Source organism: Lutra lutra, chromosome 8 (assembly GCF_902655055.1).
Source record: "Lutra lutra chromosome 8, mLutLut1.2, whole genome shotgun sequence".
Lineage (NCBI taxonomy): Eukaryota > Metazoa > Chordata > Mammalia > Carnivora > Mustelidae > Lutra > Lutra lutra.
In genome coordinates, this window is record NC_062285.1 from 94,220,379 (window position 1) to 94,242,833 (window position 22,455).

The 22,455-nt window shown below is 39.2% G+C and overlaps 1 protein-coding gene and 1 non-coding gene across 5 annotated transcripts in view; both read right to left on the reverse strand.

Annotated features, from left to right (window-relative positions):
* GRIP1 (glutamate receptor interacting protein 1) overlaps nt 1-22,455 on the reverse strand; it is a 700,704-nt gene that overhangs the window by 173,077 nt on the left and 505,172 nt on the right. For 3 of the 4 annotated variants that reach the window (XM_047742327.1, XM_047742326.1, XM_047742325.1), the window contains exon 3: nt 14,625-14,705. The exons of the other annotated variant lie outside the window; for it this stretch is intronic. In XM_047742327.1, the coding sequence (XP_047598283.1) occupies nt 14,625-14,705 (81 nt within the window). The remainder of the gene's footprint in view (nt 1-14,624; nt 14,706-22,455) is intronic. 4 annotated transcript variants of the gene reach the window in all.
* Nucleotides 6,868-7,010, reverse strand: LOC125108027 (U4 spliceosomal RNA). Its single transcript, XR_007129735.1, has one exon. It is a non-coding gene; the product is annotated as a U4 spliceosomal RNA (small nuclear RNA).

Below are 22,455 nucleotides of genomic sequence, written 5' to 3' on the forward strand. Positions count from 1 at the left end.
GCCTGTGATTGAGCTGGGGAATGAATCAGACAGCTAAAAGCCTTTGTTTGTCAGCCACAAGAGCTAGAGAGAATCTAGAAACCCAATCTATCATCTCTCCCTCTTCTGGGAAACACCCAGTAATGTTATATGGCCTTTATTGTACAATATAGGTACACAAATCTGCTTAGGGTTTTGAGAGAAGCTGAAAATAGGGCCTGGGATTCTACAAATCTTAGTAAAGGGAAAATATATTTCTTTCTTTCCTCCCCACCCCAACCCCAAAGTTGGAATATTGAAGAGGGACCAAAGCTACTCAGAATTCCCAGAGAAAATTACAGAGGATGCTGTAGTTCTCCACCTCCCACCTTTTTTAAATAGGTGAGGTCAGGTAAAAATGAAAAAGAAAGCACACCAGAAGAAAAGCATCAATGAACCCAGAAAGATGCTGGGGGGAGACTTTGAAGGAGGAGGGCAGTTCTTCACCCTTCCTGGTGACTGAATTATACTACAGACAGCCTTAGAGTTCAAGACCTACTTTCATCTGTTTTTTTTTTCCACTCTGTGCCTATAAACACCATCCAGCACAATGAGAGCCATCGATGTCTTCTTCAGACAGTTTCAGTGACTAATAACTGCACTCACTAAACACCTTATGTGGACCAAGACTGACGTAGGCTGTGGCAAAAGTAGCAGGTGATGGTGACAATGATTGTTGGGAGGCTACTTATACTTTTTGAAAGCATTTCTTTATAGAATGGGAATGATCCTCAAAAACTACCACATCTCATAAGTAGGCAACTTACAGTGACGTATTTGTGCATAAGGATGAGGATTGCTATAGGATAGATCTCCAGAAAAGTTGGGAAAAGTGGATATATTTTTAAACATTTGGCTGGATGCTACCAATGTGTCTTCTAAGAAATTTATATTCCTACCAACAATATATGTTCTTATTTTCCTGTGTCCTTGATATAATTTAAATATTTGTCATTTCATTTTTTTGCAAACTTCTAATATATCCTTCCCTTTATCTCTTGTTCCTGAGAACAGAGGATGAGTTCTTATTCCCATAGCTACTACACCTTCATGTGGCCTACTAGAAAGAATAGTTCTTGGATATATTCTATTAGAATATGGACAACTTTTTCATGTGAGAACAATAGGAGGTGTAAAGGACACCTAGAAGAATGTTTTCGAGTTCTCTAGGCCCAAACAAGAACATGGGAAGAAGTCTAATGCTGGTAGAAGCTGGGCTAATGTTACTTTCAGCATGGTGAAATATTGGGTTACTCAATTCTAATGATGCATATCTCGAGCGGCTTCTAAGGAGAATGATCTTAAATTGGAAAAGGTAGAATTTAAAATTAATGCATGAGAAAACTGCTGAAAGTAGGTAAAGTGATAGTAGAACAATTCCTTGGCTGTTTAAAATCTATTTTAAGGAGCTTTCTAGAGGCAGAAAATGACCTCCCCTAGCATTAAGAGAATGTACAGATGTGACCATGAAATGAAGATATGCCAAAAGACTAGGAATGAGTAAGCATCTCAATTTTTACAATGAAGGGCTCAGGAAATAATAGATTGCTAGGATTAAGGGCATGTCCTGGTAAAATCCGAGATAGAATTATCTCACCACTGAAGAATAAGGCATACAAATCAGCATTATATATATAAAACAATATAATGTAAGTACAAACTTGAGCCTTTCAGTGGGCTTTGAGAAAGATCTCTTATGATAACCTATGGACAGAACAGAGTACCGTGAACTCAAAGCCTGTGGTTTTAAAACTCACTGAGGATGATAACCAAAGACTGCAAATCAGTATTAATAGGGGGAGGGTCAAGATTCCTGGTGGGGTGCTTCAGAGTTCTGTCCTTGGTCCTGCTTATGCCCCAAAATCTTAACACTCTTAGATGCTTATCAAATTTGTGGCTAATGCACTGCTAAGAAGAGTGGTAAGTATCTGTGATAAGCAGGAATAGAGACTATTTCTACCTTGTCGCAAAGATGAGCTAAACCATTTGAGAGCTGAGTATGGAGCTGAATGATGAGGAGCTCTGGATTCAGATGATTCTAAACTCAAGTATCAGCTCTGTTGTTGCATAACCTTGGGCAAGTCACTCAAGCCTCTGTAAGCCTGCATTTCTTCCCCCATAAAATGGAGATAATTAACTATCTCTTTTGAATAAATACGGCTGGCACATGATAGATGCCCAACAATTGTTAGTACCCTTCCCTCCTCTTCTCAAATTTTACTAGCTGAAGACAATAGAAGTGAACGTGCAGACAACAGAACGAAGGGTCCAGTGTTGCCCAGTATTACACAGAGTGCTGCTGCTCAAGGCAGAAAGGCTAACTCTTAGGAATGGTTCAGGAGAACAACACCCACTGGGTGTCAGGCCAGCACAAACAAACATCACTATTTAATGTAAAAAATACAATCTTAATCTGCATTAACCCAATAGAGAACATCCAGGTCATGGAAGGCGATGGTTTTCTCACACCGTGTTCTCTTCAGTTAGAGGAAGTTTCACTTTTGGCGGCCACATGGTGAAGAGCATTAACAACCTTAGAAAGACTACTAGGGTGAGGAAAACACATCATGGAAAGCAACGTTGAAGGAATGGACATGCTTTACCCGGTTAAACAACAAGAATGACGACAACTCAGGGAAGAGATGATCAGTGCATGAAAGTACATGAAGAACTTACTTTGGCTAAATTCAAGAGGATTAGAAGAACCAATGGGTGGAGGTACAGGGTAGGAAATTTCAATCCATTGAAATCCACTGAATCCATTATGAAGAACAGTTCCTAATAAGTAGAGATAATAGAAAAAAAAAGTGGGGGCTACCTTGGAAGGTAGTAAGTTTCCTGTCTCTAAAAATATTGAAGCAGAAGAAGTTGGATGTGGAGTTTCCTATATTGAAAGAGGAAAACAGAAAAAAAAAGGTGCCATGTGTGTGCACGCATGTGCACATGGATGTGAGTGTGGTAGGTTTAAGTGTTTATTAGAGAATGAGTTAGAGTATTATGAGTTGTACTCATCATTTCATCCATTATTTTATAATATTTGATGTATAATAGTGATCAGATCCTAAGGTAAGTGGTGAAAGGAGTCTTTATACAACCAACATGGACTTCACTGAGATATGAACCCTACTAGGCAAAACTTTGTGGGTGGAAATTTTAATAAAGGTATATTTTCTTGAATTTAAGGGACTCTAACCTCAAATTAGAGATGAGTGTAGAATACAGAAAAATAATTGTAGAGCAGCTTGAAACAGGATGAGCTAAACTGCAAAAAAATTCAATAAAAACACATGATATTCTGAGTTTTCTTAAAAAGAAATGACCATGGAAGGGAGAAGTTGGAGGAGAGCTCCCAAGGGAAATGGAATAGAAAGTGGCAACATGGGGTATCAGCATTAGGTGGGTGAGTTCATTTTATCCTGTTTGATTTGAAGAGGTAGGGTTTGTAAGAGACAAGAGGGTTTTATTTAATTAGAGATCTACAGAGCTGCCCGCTGAGCCTTGGAAATTGCCCTAGGAAATCTATTCTCCCAGCCTTTGAAATGACACCTCCTCTCTCTACTAGCCTATACCATTCCTTTCACCACCTTATTCTCTGTAATGATCTCACTTCCTATTTCACAAAGAAAATAGAACACAGAAGAGGACACACATACACACACACACACACACACACGCACACACACAAGGAAGAGAACTCACATCTTCTCAGTAGGAAATCTACCACCTGCCTGCCTTTGTGCCTTGGACTGTCTGCCTTGTCTCCTGCTGACACATCCACTGAATGCTGGATAGTCTCCCTCTAGCCTCTTCAAAGACTTTGTGTTTGCTTTTACCCGCTCTCCCTCCTGCGTCAATTTCTCCCACTCCACTGGATCAACCATATTAGTATTACACACAGTTACCTCTCCCATATTATTTTTTAAAATTATGTAATGTTAGTCACCCTACATATTTTTTAAAGAAAAAAGAGTCTCTCACTCCCAGGATCATATGTCCTCTCCAACAACTGCCCCATTTTCCCACTCCTCTTGACAGTTTTCTGTTGAGAGGCTGAAAAGATTGTCTACCTTCTCTGCCTCTGTTTACTTAAGTCCTATTCTTACATCAACCCACTCAAATCAGGCTTTTGCTCATACCATGTTATTGAAATAGCCAGAGTCACTAAAAACTCCCTTCTTAGGGAATCTTATGGTCAATTCTCAGCCCTCATCTTATTCATCTTATCAACAATATTCGACCCAGTTTTTTCTCCTTCCTCAGTGACATGCGGTTCTCAGCTTGGATTCCTGGTATATTCTCCCGGTTCTCCTCCTACTCCTTCTGTTTTGTTCATGTCTCCCATTGAAACTTCCTTCATAGCTGACCTCTGAAGGCTGGTTGCTCCAGCCTCAGGGCTTGGACCCCATCTTAATCGATCTGCACACCTAAACGATCTCACTCATAACCAGGGATGTACATATGGCTGCTGACCCCACAGTCTATCTCCACTGGCTTCTCCTTTGAGTTCCCTACTCCCTCTACTGCTGATCTAGGGCGTCTTCAGTGGCTCTCTATCTCAGTAAATGGCACCTCTGTTTACCCAGTGAAGAGAAAAAACCATGGACTCATCCTAGACTCTTATTTTCTTCTCACATTCCACATCTCATTTTTAAGTAGGTTCTCGGGGGTCTTTATTCAAAATTTGACTGTTTTTCAACATTTGCACCTACATCATCCTAGCCTGACTCACGACCATTTCTTTCTTTTTTTTTTTAAAGATTTTATTTACTTATTTGTGTGTGTGTGTGTGTGTGTGTGTGCGCGCGAACGAGTGAGAGAGAGAGAGAGAGAGAACATAAGCAGGAGGAATGGCAAGTAGAGGGAGAAGCAGGCTCCCCACTGAGCAAGGAGACTGAGTAGGATTGATCCCAGGACCCGAGCTGAAGGCAGATGCTTAACTGACTGAGCCACCCAGACATCCTGATTCACCATCACAAATACTGGAATGGCAACTGATCTTCCTGTTCCCACCCTTGTCTCCTTCAAGTCTATTTTCCATATAGAAGCCAGAGAAATTTTAAAAAGAAAATTGTATCGTACCTCAACTGTTTGACCCTGGCAATGGCTTTGGGTCACACTCAGAATAAATTCCAAACTCTTACCTTGGCTATAAGCTCTACAGAACCCACCTTTGTCTCTCCTTCTCCAATCTCCTTTCTTCCTTCCTTCTCTCCCTCCTTTCTTTCTTTCTGTCTCTGTCTCTTCCTTCCTCCCTCCCTCCTTCCCCTTCTTTCTTTCTCTCAAATTTTATTTTTAAATAATCTCTATACTTTTAAGTAATCTCTACAATGTGGGGCTCAAACCTACAGCTCTGAGATCAAGAGTTGCATTCTCTACCAACTGAACCAGCTAAGCATCCCCTGACCTCATTTATTACCACTCTTAGCCTTGCTTCTCCCTTTCTGACCACACTGGACTTCTCTCAGTTTCTTTAACAAGCCAAACTTGTTCTGACCTCAGGGCCTTTGCACTTGCTATTCTTTTGATCTATACTCCACTTCCTCCAGAACATTATATGGGTTACCCCTCATTTTAACCCCCCAAATGCTATTTCCTCCCAGAGGCCATTCTTGACTTTCCTCACAAACCCAGAGCCCCTGTCTTTCTGCATCCACTATTTTCTACCCCTTATACTAGTTTATTCCATGCTATTATACTTAGCACAGTCTGACCTTATATTAGGCACTTGTTGAATGTATGTCTCCTTGACTAGCAGGCCAACTCCAGGAAGACAGAAGCTTGTAGGATATTCCTAGTACCTGGAATAGTAATAGGCATATAGCAGGTGCTCAAGAAGTTGTTGGGTAGTCAAATTTTGAATGACAGTATAAAGGTCACTTTTGATAAAAACTCAGAATAAAAAAAAGAGAGATCATGTTAATTATAATGGATTTAAGGAGAAAATAAAAGTATGGCTGGAGAAAAAAATAAAAGCAATGCAGCCACGTATGCAAGGGTAGAAGGCATGGAACTGATGTGCAGTTTGCATTCTATGCAGTTACATTCTGTGCAGAAAACAGGAAAGCACCAGAAGTGCAATCAAACTCTTAAAGAGAAAATGATATTTAGCAGGTGCTGTAAAGTATTTTCTCCCAATGATGATGCAGAAATCTTATAACATCAGTTTAACATCTAATTCATTAATAGGCTCTAGAATGTATAAGAATGTTTAATTAAAAAAACTTTATATATAAAATATATGTTATGTATTTTATATATATTTTATATATATATATGTGTGTGTGTGTGTGTGTGTGTATATAGAGAGAGAGAAAGAGAGAGAGAAGGAGGGAAAGAGAGAGAGAAAGAGATGGCATGCACATTGCCTAGGTCAGTCTTTACTCATTTAATCCGATAGTGGGGGATATATATATCTCCTTATTTTAGAAACCTCTTTGCAATGTTAAATGCTTGGCCACAAAATGGGGATTGATTCCATTTATTCAGTGTTATCCTAAAGTTCTGTATTATTCCAAGGTTTTAAAAGGGAAACATAGAATATGGTATTACCAGTTTAAGAACAAGTATTTATAAGCCTGCTTGGCCAATTTTAATTTTTTCCTTTGAATCGGAAGCCCTGAAAAATCACAAATGTATAGAAGAAAGTATAGCACAGCCTGAAGCATGGCCAGTTTTCTTCCCTGGATTCTCCTAGGCCTTTGTTACTAGAGAAATCATGGTATGATCCCCCTGACTTCAGCCTTTACCCACTGACCCACTCCAATGAAGGGTTCCAGTCGGTTTTGACTAAGATGGATTCCCTACATTTTCCGTATACTTCTGAGCAGAGGTTCATGTGGCCCGTAGATGTCAAAGTCTTACTCATTAAGGATTGTCTTCACCACCCTCTCCTCTGCATTGTTTAGGATTCTAGTTGAACTTGAGTTTTCAATTAGCAATAATTGCGCCTCGGATAAACCTCATTGGCTACGATACTGCCACTGCGCAAAGCTGAACTTGAGTTTTATCTAGGGTTTATCCAAGCTCCACAATTCTCCAGGCCCTGTGACCATGGGCAAGTTATTTTAGCTCTCCAAACTTAAATTTGCCTATCTGTTAGAAAAGAATAAATGAAACTTACTTCCTGAAGGAGTTTTGGGGAAGAGAAAAACAATATTTATCAACATGGTTAGTCTAATACTGGAAGCATAGCATGAAATAAATGGCACGTAGTATTTTTATAATTTTCTATAGCTTCCCTAATTTTTTCTTTCTAGATTAGATTACTCTTAGGATCCATGAATTCTTGTCTATCCCTAAGCTCTGGATTAATATTGTTCAACCTCCTCCTTTCATTTTAGTATTTCTTCTCATTTCCTAGCAAAAGCCCTAAATACCTTCTACTGCCATTCCAAAGACCCATGTCTGTGTTATGAATCTACAATTACTTAGCAACATACGAATGAAGTACACAGCATTGGGGTTCTCGAAGTCATTTCTTTTGAGAAGAACCTCATTCCAACACAGTGCTTCCTGAAGTATGGTGTATATAAACGTTAACAGATGTATTTGAGAGGACACATAGCCTGTTTTTTAAATTTCTTTTCAGTGTTCCAGAATTCATGGTTTACGCACCACACCCAGTGCTCCATGCAATCCGTGCCCTCCTTAATACCCACCACCAGGCTCACCCAACCCCTGACCCCCTTCCCCTCCCAAACCCTCAGTTTGTTTCTCAGAGTCCACAGTCTCTGACACAGAGCCTTTTAAAAAACTTCAGGGTTAGAAATTTTAAAAATTTATGTTAGAAAACATAATTAGTATCTCAAAACCCAGATAACAAAGGTTTGGATAAAGCTAAGAAAAAAGTGAATCGATTTAAATTGACTGAAAACCACAGTAGGGACGCCTGGGTGGCTCAGTTGGTTAAGCGGCTGCCTTCGGCTCAGGTCGTGATCCCAGCGTCCTGGGATCGAGTCCCGCATCGGGCTCCTTGCTCGGCGGGGAGCCTGCTTTTCCCTCTGCCTCTGCCTACCACTCTGTCTGCCTGTGCTCATGCTCTCTCTCTCTCTCTGGCAAACAAATAAATAAAATCTTAAAAAAAAAAAAAAACCACAGTAATTATGGTATGGATAGAACACAGATATATCGCCAGCATGATGAGGATGGCATGTGAGTGACAGAAATTTGGGAAACTATTCCAAGTCATGTAATAAGAGAATATTGATGGGCCCAACTGCTCTATTCTACCGTAAATTGTGTAAGACGGTTCTTCACTTTCCCTAGCGCCGGTCAATCAATACAACTTTCACCCAGCTTAATTCTCTAAAGTCACTTGATTTAAAAACCCTGATTGAAGGGCTCCCTAACTTGGAAACGGGGAGAATTAATTTTTCTTCAGCGCAAAAGTCTCAAAGGGAAAAGGCTTTCTCCTTATAGTTCTTGTCCACATATCCTTGAGCCTCCTTGTAAAATGATCTTCAGACGTTGGGGGGCTGTGCTGGCCACCCCGGCCACCCCATTCCATTACTATGTGTATCTGGAGCATGACAGTGACCAAATGCCACCACTCCTGTTAGCACGGGGTGGGGGAGGGGGGCTCAGGAAATATCGAGGCACAGTACTAATTCCCTACAAATAATTTTCTCTAAATGGCATGCTGGGAGAATCATTGTTTAAAAATTGTTCACCGCATACATGCCACTTTATTATATTTCACCCATGTTTACTAAGGTGTGAGAGAAGTTCAAACACAATGGACTGTCATTTTTCTGAATTGCTAATGAAAGTGGCAGCACCGAGCACACAAATCAAGCCAGCTTGTCTTGCCCAGCGTTATTTGAGAGCTCACTATGTGCGACCAGCCACACAGCAAAGTGGATCAGTTCTCTGGGGGAAATCTTTAATGTGCACCTGCCATCATAAGTAATAAGTTCTGCCTTGCATCCATCTATTGATAGACTCTGGCTCTTTTCACATATTTTTTAGCCCTTTTTTTTTTTTTCCTAGAGCAGAACACTTGAATGTCTCATTCTCAACTTGTCAATTTTATTGTTAAATCATGCTCCGACTTCCTGCGTCGTGCAGCGTTCTAGAACTGCATGGACATTTTCTGCTCCAATGGAAACAGGTAAGGCTGGAGGGGGGACCTCTGGCCTTTAAAACACTCTAGTTTCTAGCTGACCTATATTTCACTCATTTGTCTTGGGCCGTGGACGATTTCCTTAGAAATGTATTTGGTGCAGCCTCAAGGCCTACGTGAACAAGGGCTACACAGCATTCCACGAGTCAGAAAATATAGGGTAAAGAGACACTGTTAGACTTCTTTCATAAGGAAGCGTACTAGTCATAAGGTCACAGATTCTGCCCAGAGCAGAGATGCCTGCCACTTTCTGCCTGCTCATTCATTCTGCAAGGCCTGACTGAACGCCTACCATTTGCTTAGCTCTCTTCTATGCACTGGACACACACTTGGCAACAAGACATGGACAGTAACTACCCTCGAGCAGCTTACATTGGGTGGAATAAGAAAGAAAAAACAAAACAAAACAATAAATCAAAGTGTCAATTTCAGAGCGTGGGAGATACAGGACTATGGCCAGAACAAACAACCAAGTAAGGGTATGGACAGACTCTCAGACATCTCTGAAGCTACCCGTAGTCTTGGCTTGATCGGCTCAGAAATTTTTCACTAAAGATGTGATTTATTTTTGCTGATTCCTTAAATATCCAATCATCAGAATGCTGGTAAACACTGCTATGTTGTGTTCCGAATGCGAACTGTGAGGGGTTCCGGGAAGGCACATGCCGGACCTGAGTCCCCTCATCCTTCTCTTGGTCCGCTGTTTGTTTCTGAGGATGTGGGGAGAGCCTGGCTGAGGGGCAGAGGTGCTTGTCTTTTCCTATTCTCCTGCGTGGGTCACTCCCTCACTAACAGCAGAGTTTGATGTAGTATCTTTGGGTAACATTGGTGCACTACGGCACCATTCTTTTTTTTTTTTACTTTAAATCTTTGAAATAAGTTGAAAATTCTAAAAGAGTGGTAGAAACACTATGCAGGTCTCCTTCAGACACACACACACACACACATACACACACACACACAGAAACAGCAAATTTTCTTTTCTAAATCATTTGAGAATACACTGGCAATATAATGGTCCTTTACCTCTTTTTCCCCAGCTTTACCAAGATGTAATTGATAAAACCAGAAGATACTTTAAGTGAACAATGTGATGATTTGATACACGTATACACCGTGCAGCACCTTCCTTTGTAGGACATTTCATCCGTGCTTGATTCCACTGACTGGAGTTTGCCACCAATGAGACTCCCCTATTTTTTGGAGGAACTCTGTGGTGGAACCACATACATGCCCCCATACACAATCTTATAGCTACAAAAACCTAGTGTAAATGTCATATTCTATGTGCCATAATAATGAAAATGTTGACCAATATAGTGTCAAATTGTGTGTTAATGAAGACAGGAAAGTGCTGGACAGAGAAGGCAGAACCTTCCTCCTTAATTTAATGTTGCCAGCTTCTCTGTGGTGCCAAGGGCCCGGTAGTATTCTCCAGACTGATTTTTCCATAGGTGTTGACCCTTTCCTGGATGTATTCTAAACAGCTTGGGTGTGTACATCTTGGGCTAATGGACATTTCAGACTCAGCTCCATATTTTTACTCCCCTGGCAAATACCCAAATGTGAGAAGTAAGAAAGACTGATACAAACTTTATTCCATTATGGCCAAATTGATGTGTCTTTTTTTATATTCTAGGAGAAAAAAAATCCCGCATGAACTTTTGTAGCCCATTCTGGCTACAGTTAAGATAATTTTCCTGGGGCGCCAATGTTTGGAAATATAATAGATGTGAACGCTTGACATCTTCTTGCATTTTTGAACTGCCCAGATATCTTTGCCAAGACTAGCATAATCAAAGAAAGCTGTCCTACTTGGAAAGAGGAAGCATGTCAAATAAATAATACACTAACTCTAGGCCTTAAAGTCTACAGTAGTATCTTATCTTTTCCCTTCATTAATATTAGACACATAATTAAATCTTTCATCTCTAAGTTGGTAATGCAACAAATTATTGCAAAATGTGTTAAACTAAGAATCAGTAGAAATTTCCTCTAATTTGGACAGACCCTTGAAGTGAGCAAATTTCAGTTCACCAGTACTCTGTCAAGTAAATGGGAACAGATCAAGAGATTTTTTTTAATAAACATAGATGTGTGGTAGAATCTGTTACTTCAAAATATCTTTGAACTTGGAAATCATCTTCTCTTTGACAAAAAAAAAAAAACACAGGCAGAAAAGAGATTGAAAATATGTTTCCTTAATATTTTTTAACAGACTTAACAGGTCTTTAATCTAAATTTAAACTTCAGTGTCGTAGAGACAGTCATGTCGTTTTTTTACTATCATCATTATTAAAATTTTACAAAACTTTATGAAAGGCTAAAAAATCTTTTTTTCCTTCACATTTAGTGTCATAAGAGACATGATTAAAATGACAAATTTCCAAATAACATGAATAATGCATTTCCCCTTTATCCAAAGCAAATGTATTTTGCTCCTAAGAGACGTTTAATCCATTCCCTTTTTTGAGAAGAGAAAAGGCGGAGGATGAAAGGATTTACAGTTTGAATTGTCACTTAAGAAAATCACATATTTGACTTGTGAGTATAAAATAATTGCTGCAGTAATTTTGAGTTTAGACAGGGGTTGTGGATCTTGATATGAATGAAAAGCAAATTATATTTCTGTTAACATTCAAGGTTTTCTCTTTGGACAGAATTATTACAAGTTGCTCCTTGTTATGCCATGAATACAGTGGAACCCATGTTAAGAAATCTTGCCTATGCATATGTGTATAACTATTTACCCCAGGAAGCAGCAGGTCTACATTTGTAGAATAAGTTTCAAAGAACTAAGCTTTCATAAAACTTGGATCAAGAAGTTTAATATGCTTTCCACTACCCTACACCCTTCCTCCACTACACTCTCACCCCTTCCATCAGAGAAAGTGCTAACACGAATGATCAAATTCAGTCACCACCATAGGATTGTTGAGGGTGGAGTCTGGGGTAGATGTGAGAAAAACCATAGCTCCTTTAAGGTTCCAGCTTCCTTGTGTTTCCTTATGGTATCTGGGCAGCAAAATGGCTGTAGGGCTGCATCTGCCTTGAGAGCTACCTTTGCACTGAGAAGACCCATGTTCTGCTAGATTAGCCAAGAAAGACCTGTTTAGGCCTTCTTTCAATTCCTTGTTGCATTCCTAGTTACAGCCTTCCTTGCTACCAAGGCGGTAAAACACATTTGAGGAGGGTAAGACTGGGAGGGGACTGCAGGAGAAAGGAACAAAGACTGTAAGCTTGCATTCTGCTCTTATGGCTTCATGTGGTCCAATGGAGTTCAACAGGAGAACATTTTAGGATTTTTTTAAGCTAAAGCTTCTGCAATTAATAAAGAGTATGCACCTCCCCAGACTCTTGCTCTGTGGACCTTAGTAGGCGTAAATGTTGTAAACATAGTAGGTGACTGGTCAAGACTTCTGGATGCTGGGTTAGATCTCTCCTTAAGTGACTTCTTGGCCATAGATCAAGGGAGGACCCTCATCCCCCCTTTTTGTTAGAACAAGAATGAATAGGGTCTTTTAAGTAAGGCAGTAAAGTCAAGTAAGCAAAGGTTCGGAACTCCAAGTGTTGGAAGTCAGGAAGCAGTTTCTAAGGAGTTCCTTAATCTTCTCCTTACAATAAAGTAAGTAATAATCAGCTATTAACCACTTTGGTTTCTTAACCACTTTGGTTTCTTTAACCACTTAAACCACTTTGGTTTCTGGCTGGTGAAGTCTCTCTTCTTGGACTGTTCTAAATAAGAGGATTTTCAAGACCCCCAATCCTTCTGACTGCTACTTCACCAAAGAGGAACAGAAAGATGTTTGTCCATGTGGAAATCCTAAGAGAATAACCCACGAAGCCTACAAAAAAGGTTCGTGATTCTAATTAAATTGATATTAGGAGGACCAAAGGAAAAGGTTCTGTAATGAAGAATTACTGTGTGTCATGAACTGAGGATTGTGATGAAAGGCTTCTGTGTACCTAGCATGTAACTAAAAAAAACCCTACTGAATGACTTTAGGGAAGAGTTTGGCCCTCAAATATGTGTTATAATTTAGTAACACTAGAGAACCCATAAAAAGAAAACATGATTATCATCAGTGCTTTTGTCCAATATCACATAAAGTGGTAAGGACACTAGGACGTCTCTTTACTCTTTCCAGCAGAGGAGTAGTGCATAGCAGGTAATGCAAAGAAGCCAGCAAGGAATTGGTGGATAATTGGCATTCCTGACCTTCAAACTTTGGGTACTTCCTTACTGCTGACAAGGAGAAAGTAGAGAACACAGCCCACGGCTGACTACAGTAGTTTTTCTAAATGTGACTAGCATTAAGAATGATGTTTTATAGGATGGAATAGAAGAAATCTCGGCACTGGGTGATGCCATCCAATTATAGAATTCAAATTACTTTAGAATCTTCAAAGCACACAAACAAGGATGTATAACACGTTCACAATATGCCTCTTTATAAGCCATGTACTTTCATAATGAATCCAAGCCTTCCGAATAAAAAGAAAAATAACCACATGTCATTCTTATAAAAGTAAATAATAATCATGGGCAGGATTGCTCAGAAACTGGACTCGTATTGCTCTTATTCAAATAGAAAAATTCCTGTTTTCACTGTCAGAGTTTGCCAAACCATTCAATTTAATGTTTGAAATACTGCTTTATTTCTCTTGAATTGTTAAACTATTATGCTCTAAAATCCCACAGCTAAGGTTTGGCGGTACTCAATCTACTATATAAAATACATAAAGACATTATTTTTGATATGTGTTTAAATGTATTAATGGTTTTAACCCTTCTCTTAAGAACAGTTGCTTCCATAAGTGGTTTTCCATGAACTAACACGTTTACATCAAGCTTGAGTAGTATTTTGAATTTTTTCGCTTCTTTAGAACTTTTGTGTCATTCTCAAACTCAAAGCTTCAAACTATTGAAGTTTTGGAGTAAAGGCATTTTAAGATATTTGTCCAAAATGTTTTGTTGAAGAAACAGGTATCACTTATTCAAGTATGAGAATTCTAATCACAGCTTCCTAAGGAGACAAAGTCCCAGAATTTTACAAGAGTTGCCCTGGAAGTCAATCCATGTTCAAAGAGCTAAGAAGAAAGGATCAATTTGTTATTCAGCAAATATACGTTCTGCCACAGCAATTTCGAACCCCTTTGTTCTGGCTTGTATGTCTCAGTAAAGAAATAGATGCTGCTGTGAAAGTCACCCCCTGGAAACAGAGAAGAGAGTAAGCAAATGAGTGAGAGCGGACATAACTTCAAGTCATTTTACAAAGGATTTGCACATAGATGATTTCTCACAAGTTGGCAAGCTTTCCCAAAGGCTAGCTGTTATGAATATCCTTTGAACAAGTTGCGTAGAATGCAGTCTACACCCTATGAAATTGCACTGATTTTTATTACCAAGTTGGAACTATTTAGGATCACCAAATAACAGGGTTCAAAAGTAAAACAGCTGAAAAATCCAACAGTCTGGTCTAACCTGGGATGCTCTGTCTCCTCACAGCCAACGCTCCATCAGGCGGCTTTGTCTGGCTGGCGGATTTAGTGTAGGGGCTCTCATCTGCAAAGGTACAATGAAGCGTTTGGTTAATTTCCATCCAGTTTCTAATGCACTGAAGACCTTTTAATGGATTGCAATCCTTCTGCCAGAGAGAGGTGATATGGTACGGATAGGAGAAAGAGTTGGGAGATCTGAGTCTTAACCTTGACTTAGCTGTGGGACAAGCCATTTGAAACACTCTGAACATTCGTTTTCTCACCTATAAAAGAGGGAGATATTCTCTCATATACCTCTTAGGATTGTCAGGATCAAGCTATAGTGTACATGAAGGTATAAAAATGATAAGAACTATACAAATATAGTGTAAAAATTATTTGCCTTTCACTTAGATGCATTGATCAGTAAGTATCAGTGAATATCACTAAGAGGAAGAGAAAGAAGGAATAAAATGGCTCAGTGGGCACTAAGAGTAATCAGGTCAAAGAAATGAAAAGAAAGGTTATTTTGCAGATGACAGAGCATTATAAGCAGATGACAGAGCATTAGTATTGCAGGAAAATAAAGACACACAGAATTAGTAGGTTCCTCTTGGAAGTGAGAAATGGCATCCAAGCAAAATGAAGGGATTGGGACATTTAGAGTAAGACCAGAGAAGCTATGTTGACAACAGGGGAGGAATGATGGTTTGGCAAAAGAAACGTATATTGCAATGGACGAAGCCACCCTCTTTGAGAAAGAGATAAAAATAACCTACAGAATCATGAGGAGAACAACTGAAAAGACAGAAGGACTAAAGCTCAGCATATCTGTGACAGTTAGGCAAGAAGCTGAACGAACAAAACACTATGTGACAAGATCTTAGAATTGATGGGTCCATGAAAATTTAAGGAAAGTAACTTATATTTAAATACAGAAAATTCTGTATGTTAGAAATATAGAAAATATTCTGGCTTGGAATACAGGAGTAATGATCTAGGATGGCAAATATTAGGGTTAAAAAAGAAAGGAAGTATTCTTCCCAGTTTGCATGGGGCATTTGCATAAAGTAAGAGATGTCTGAGTGACAACCTTAAATATTTTCAAGAATAAGATGTATATGGCCTGAGTAGGCATAATGTAAAATAATTATCTAGTAAATCTAGTCAAGCTAGATGATCCAAATGGTACTTCTGGTCACACTGTAAGGTAGGTTTATTGTGGTTTTTGTTGGAATAGGAAGTCATTAAATAATCGAAAAGAACAATACTATACATCGTAAACTGTTAAATATAACAGTGATTTAATTCAGCAAGTAGGCTTTATCATCTGAAAACATTAGTTCTCCCAACTAAGTGGTCTGTGTTTCAAAATTGAGGAATTTGATTCTGTTCTAGGATGTACATCTGGTTGAAATGATTCACGATTTCTTCATAAAACTAACAAGGCCTTTATAAGCAATGACAAAAAAGAAAGATTAATACTGCTGGAGGCTGCAATTAACTTAAAAAATGGAAATCATGCTGTTTCATGTTTATATTCCATTTGTCACACAATTCTTTATGTTCTTCTAACCCTAAATGTAATCTACCAACTTTCATATACCAATACAATCAATAGTATCATTCTTGTTTATGATACAGTATCCTAGATCTTTGATTCTTCTCCTTGCAAATGCAATTTTGAGTCATAATCAGAAACCACAACACAAAATGTAAGCATTGCACTATAGAAGTCTCTATCTGCCCCACTTGAGTATGTGAGTGCTTTTCTCACAGTACTGATTTCATAACCAGGCAATATGCTTTATACAGCACCTATTAAAACAAACTTACTCTATGTGAAAATCTGAATTCTTTATAAAACCAATTAAAAATATTTTTTCTTTCATAATCCAAAACTTTGAAACTGTTTGAGTACACAACACTGAGCCAGGGAGATATAGATCATAACCACCAGTTTTAGGGACAGAGTCTTGGAAGCCTAAAGGCTTTCCTCAGTTTTCAATTTGTCAAGAGTCCAGCCAATTAAAGTCTTGGGTTGAATCCAGTATTGGATTTTCTTAAAGGGCAATAAGAGATTTGCCCAGGACACTCTGGGGGATTTTTGCACTCAACGCTCTATTTTAAGGAGCTCTTTCTTCTTTCCTTCCTTTCTTCCTTCCTTTTTCTTTCTCTCTTTCTTCTTTCTTTCTTTTTGAAATTTACCACTTTGCACTATGTAAGTAGTCAACCTTGGTAAAATTGTTTTCTCATTTATATTTGAAAACAGTTTCCGCATTTAGAGCTGAGATTGTCTAGTTATGCACATCCTTATAAAGTTGAAACCACATTACAGATGATCACCTGGCCAGCCTCTACATATCCATCCCCCACCCTCCACCCCCACTCCTAATATTAAGAGTGTCCTTATTGAGTGTAAACAAAAATCTAGAAGCCAAAAGTTGTATTGGTCGAAATTCCAGACTGAAGTAAATTGGATATTGTCTAAAAATAGTTTGCCAAAGTCAGTCAGGTTGAAAGCAATAATTTCTAATGGAAGGGAGTCAGAATCCTGGCAACATCTATCATGAGAGTAAAGCAACTCTGCAGTATGGCACCATTTAACACCTGCGTGTGTGTTTTTATATGTGTCAGAGGTAGAATGTCGTGATTCATCAGTTGCATATAAGACTCAGTGCTCATTATATCAAGTGTCCTCCTTAATGCCCATCACCCAATTACCCCATCCCCCAACCCACTACCCTCCAGCAACCTTTAGTTTGTTTCCTAGACTACATCATCTCTTATGGTTTGCCTCCCTTTTGATTTTCATCTTACTTTATTTTTCCTCCCCTTCCCCTATGTTCATCTGTTTTGTTTCTTAAATTCCACATATGAGTGAAATCATATGGTATTTGTCTTTCTCTGACTGACTTATTTCACTTAGCATAATACCCTCTAGTTCCAACCACGTTATTGCAAATGGTAAGATTTTATTCTTTCTGATGGCTGAGTAAATTCCATTGTATACATACACCACATCTTCCTTATTCATTCACCTGGCGATGGACATATGGGTTCTTTCCATATTTTGGCTATTGTGGACATTGTTGCTATAAACACTGGGGTGGATGTGCCCCTCCATACTGTTTTCCAGAGTGGCTGCACCAGTTTGCATTCCCACCAACTGTGTAAGAGTTCCTCTTTCTCCACATCCTTGCCAACATCTGTTGTTTTCTGAGTTGGTAATTTTGGTTATTCTGATCAGTGTGAAGTAGTATCTCATTGTGGTTTTGATTTGTATTTCCCTGATGCTGAGTGATATTGAGCATTTTTTTCATATGTCTATTTCTAAATAAACCTTTCCTAAGAATATGTTTATTTTAAACCTCTAAGAGGCAAATTTTTTATAAAAAATTACCCATGTCCAGAATGGACTTGAACTCTTGATGTGATTTACTCAAAGTCAACTCTTGATTCAAACTTTGCTTGAAAGTAGAAGTGGAGAAAAGAAACTGAATAAATCAGTGGCCGATGGGTCCACAGTAGAATACTAAAGGATAAGAAGGTCTGGGGTACATTTTAATCCTTGAGCATAAAGTCATGGAAAGTTATGGAATCTTCTATTGTGGTTTTCTCATGTGTTCCTTAATGGAGATTGGTTGATGTATCATTAGAATTTCAATGGTTATAAGGGATGATTTAGACCACTCTTTTCATTGATAGTCAGGACTTAAAGTCCAGAGAGGAAAATTTATAGAAACACAACTAGAGGGGCGCCTGGGTTGCTCAGTGGTTAAAGCCTCTGCCTTCGGCTCAGGTCATGATTCCAGGGTCCTGGGATCCAGCCTCACATCGGGCTCTCTGCTCAGCAGGGAGCCTGCCTCCTCCTCCTCTCTCTCTCTGCCTGCCTCTGTGCCTACTTGTGATCTGTCAAATAAATAAAAATCTTTAAAAAAAAAAAAAAGAAACACAACTAGAGTGAGTCTGGATTGATTTTCTTTTATTTTTATTCACATGGTCTTTCCTCCTTATGCTATATCCTCATAGGTGAACAATGAGCTTTGATAGGTTCTTAGTCACATGCCTCTGTGTCGCACAGGTAAGGTCTGGACACACCACTCCAGTGGGGAGTTTGCATAGTATAAGTTAATTCCTATGGAGAAGGCTATGAAAAAGGAGCAATCAATCATACCTAATTCCTTTTGTGTCTACCTAAATCTCATCCCCCGCCTTCCTCCACATATTTGTTTGCCTAAAAAGAAGTATACTTAAATTATACCACGGAACCAGTCTATACTTTTAGTTCATTTTTTTGGAAGATACAAATTTAAAATAAAAGCCAATATAATGCACTGTTCCTCAGTAAGGACCTTAAAAGTTTCACTGAATGTAAGATCCATGTCAATACTTCTTTATCTTATCAGGGAGACACTAAGTGGACTTTCAAGTTCCACCCAATTACATAAATGAATTTAAAAAATAGGTCAAGTAATAAGGAAAGGAATCAGTAGATAATATCTCCAGAACAGTGTCTGACACATAATATGCATTCATTAAACATTTGCTGATAGATGATTGAATGATATTCAACTTTAGATTAGAGCATTTATTATAAATAAGCAACCGGAAGAAAGTCAAACATTTGTTATGAGCTATCCACCTTCCTACCTCTGATTTTCTTTTTCTAGGTTTATAGCCTATTCCTTTTGTCATATCATCACCCAGCAGCTATTAAGTACTGACTTCACATGTATGTTAAAAATTTGCGATCTTTGTAAAACTAGCGTTAAAATATATTTCCTTTAATTTTCACTCAGACTACAGAAAGATTTCTCAAACAAACTTTAAAATAATGCCTTTAATAAGCAAAAGACTTCTGATTTATACACAGGACTTCCAGCTTTGATTTTGATGGTGGGTCATTTAAAAAGGGATCGTTATTGAAAGTCATCACAGGGGCAAAGCAGACATTCAACTGGTAAGCTACTGCTCACTGAAGTGAATGCTATAAGTAATCATTAAGGGCATCACAGGGTGTCAGAACTGTCAGCTTTTCCTAATGACATCTTAGCAGCTAAATAATCACTGTCACACTTGATGGCCACCCACTGTCACAGGAGCATATATTGGTTCTAACAAGGAAGAGCACAGGGTGCCTTTAGACATCCTATGAGCCCAGGGAAAACACCCTCCATTAAATGGAGAAATGACACTGTGACAGAGGCACAGAAAGGGCTTAGTCAAGCATATAAGTAAAACAGAAGTGGAACAATGGGGAAGACCATCTGTCCCTCCCATTCCCTCGAGCTTGGTCAGTCTCCTCATGTGCCAAACACAGGAGGAGCAAACACAGATCATTTGTTTTGATTACATATTCCAAGTGAAGCTGGTGTTTATAAGCCTGGAAAGCTAACAGCAGGCACCTAAGGAGTAATGCTTCATTCTGGATCATGACCAAAGCCCATGCTGGAGCTGAGAGAACCACATCTTGAGGAACGCACTCAGGTCCCCTCCCGTTCTCATAACCTTGAATGGCTGCCTGACATCAAATAGCATCCATGTGTAATCAGGCTGCTGCTTCTCTCTCCATCTTCTGCCTCCCCCATTCCCAGTGTCTGGGCTTCCCAGAGGGAGCGGCTATGAATATGGTTTCAAGAACCCCTAGCTATGTTCATGGCTTTGTTGAAGAAAAAAAATTAATGTTCTCGGGCTGAGACTAATCAGCTTATGCTAAACAATTCCTAGCAACTAATTATGCACAATTGAGGCACCTGCTAAGCCAACTGATCCCTTAATTTCTTGATTAGGAAAAAAAAGACATTTTGTGCAATTAAACATTATGACCATTTCCTAGCAGTGGAGAGATAGGCAGCTCATGCCACAATGTTCATGCACGTCATTATGAACTCAGAAGAAAACTCTGTTTTTCATGAATGAACAAAATGAAATCCATTGTGAAGGGATTAATCTGTCCCTTGAATTCAATTACATTCCACAAATTTTAGTGCCTACTATGTGCAAACTAGGACTCAAAGTGGATAAAAGATAATAAAACTTTAAGTGGAATGGTGATTGAAGAATCCTTATTGCTTCGTGGGTTTGAGACTAGAACATGAGCTTCATTAGCTGAGGGGGGAAATGAGCACAGGCTTAGGGTACTGGTGGGGGAAGAGGCGCACGGGAAGAGAAAGGGAGCTCCACTGCAAAAAACGTATCCAGAATTCTGCAATCAGAAAAATCAAGAAACAGGCCATTTTAATTTTCAACTAACATGCAAGTCTTGTGTGATGTGGGACCATAATCTTTTCAGGACCTGGGTCTTTTGAACATTTTATCCCAGAGCAGCATGAATGTATTGTAAGTTGGCTGTGCTCTTTTTTAGACACTAGACCACCAGTTGAGTTTGCTGCCTTGGAGGTCTGATGGCACATTCTAAAATTTAAGCAAGATTCCCTATAGGGTAGTTGTAAAAGGGTTTTGACAATAGACACCATATTAAAATAATGTATAAATACAAGCACCATGACCCACATAATGTAAAGAAAAACACACTCAAAAATATGGCCCAATACTCCTCTTCAATCCCAAATAGTTCTCAGTCTCTGATAAAATAACCTTTTTACCCCTAGGGCCAAACCAAAAAATGCACCCTCTATTTTTCCTGGAGTCAGAAGCTTCTGAGTCACACATGGGCTTCAGTTCTATAACTGTGGTGTGTTGAAGCGACAATATGGGTAACTGCTGACATCTGACCGTGAGAGCGAATTAGTTTAATCTCCTTGCCTAATGGATGAAGTAGTCCACAAACTAGGTTTAAACCAGAAGGGGTGGGAATGATCTAAGCTTGACGGTAGAAGGCAGAGGTAGCGTGCTCCTCCGGTCCAGTCTTCTTCCTATGAAGAGATGGTTTCCCTCCTCTCTTCTGTTAGTTGTTTTGCATCTGCTGGACATTATTGTCTCTCCTTGACTCTGCAGGCCTCTGTACAGTTTTATAAATCAGACACAGACGTGCTTTATGTTCTTCAAGGGGACCAGCTCTTTTGCTTTTGAACATTAAATAAAGAAATCATCCAGAGAGCGACTTCATTTTCAAAACAAACGTACAGTTTCTTCACAACACAATGATACAATGTCCTCTGAAATTATATTAATCATAATCACATAACCATTTCAGGGATTAAATACTACAGCTAAAAACAATGCCAAGACTAGAGTTCATATTGCTGTAGACCTGTCATATAAGACCATTTTTCTCCCTTCCTGCTCCATTCACTAACTCCTTGCTACTCAAAGTGTGGTCCATAGATAAGCAGCCTGGGCCTCACCAGGGAGTTAGTCCTAAAGGCAGACAATCAGGGCCCACCCCAGACCTACGGAATTGGATTTAACAAAATCTTCGGGTGATTTGTATGTACATGAAAGTTTGGGAGGCTCTGTCCAATTGATTTGACCAACAGCAAAAGCACGGGTAGTGAGGATGCATCTGTTCTGACTGTCACCTGATTTGACCAACAGCAAAAGCACGGGTAGTGAGGATGCATCTGTTCTGATTGTCACCGGCGGCTCGCAGGAAGCTGTCAGGCTGTCAGAATAGCTTCAATGGTATCCCCCGTTCTCAAATACTATAATTATCAAATTACTTATGGAATGATTTCCTCAAATGGAAATGAAACTGTTGCAATGTCCTCTCTTGATTCACTTTAAACCCTCTGACAATCCTAAAATGACTACTTTATGGAGATAACCGGATACATCTAAGGTCAGATTACCTACAACAGTTGATTGATTAAGGTGGAGACAGGAAACGGTATGGTGTTACTACCCCCGAGCCAGTATAAGAAAACTGAAAA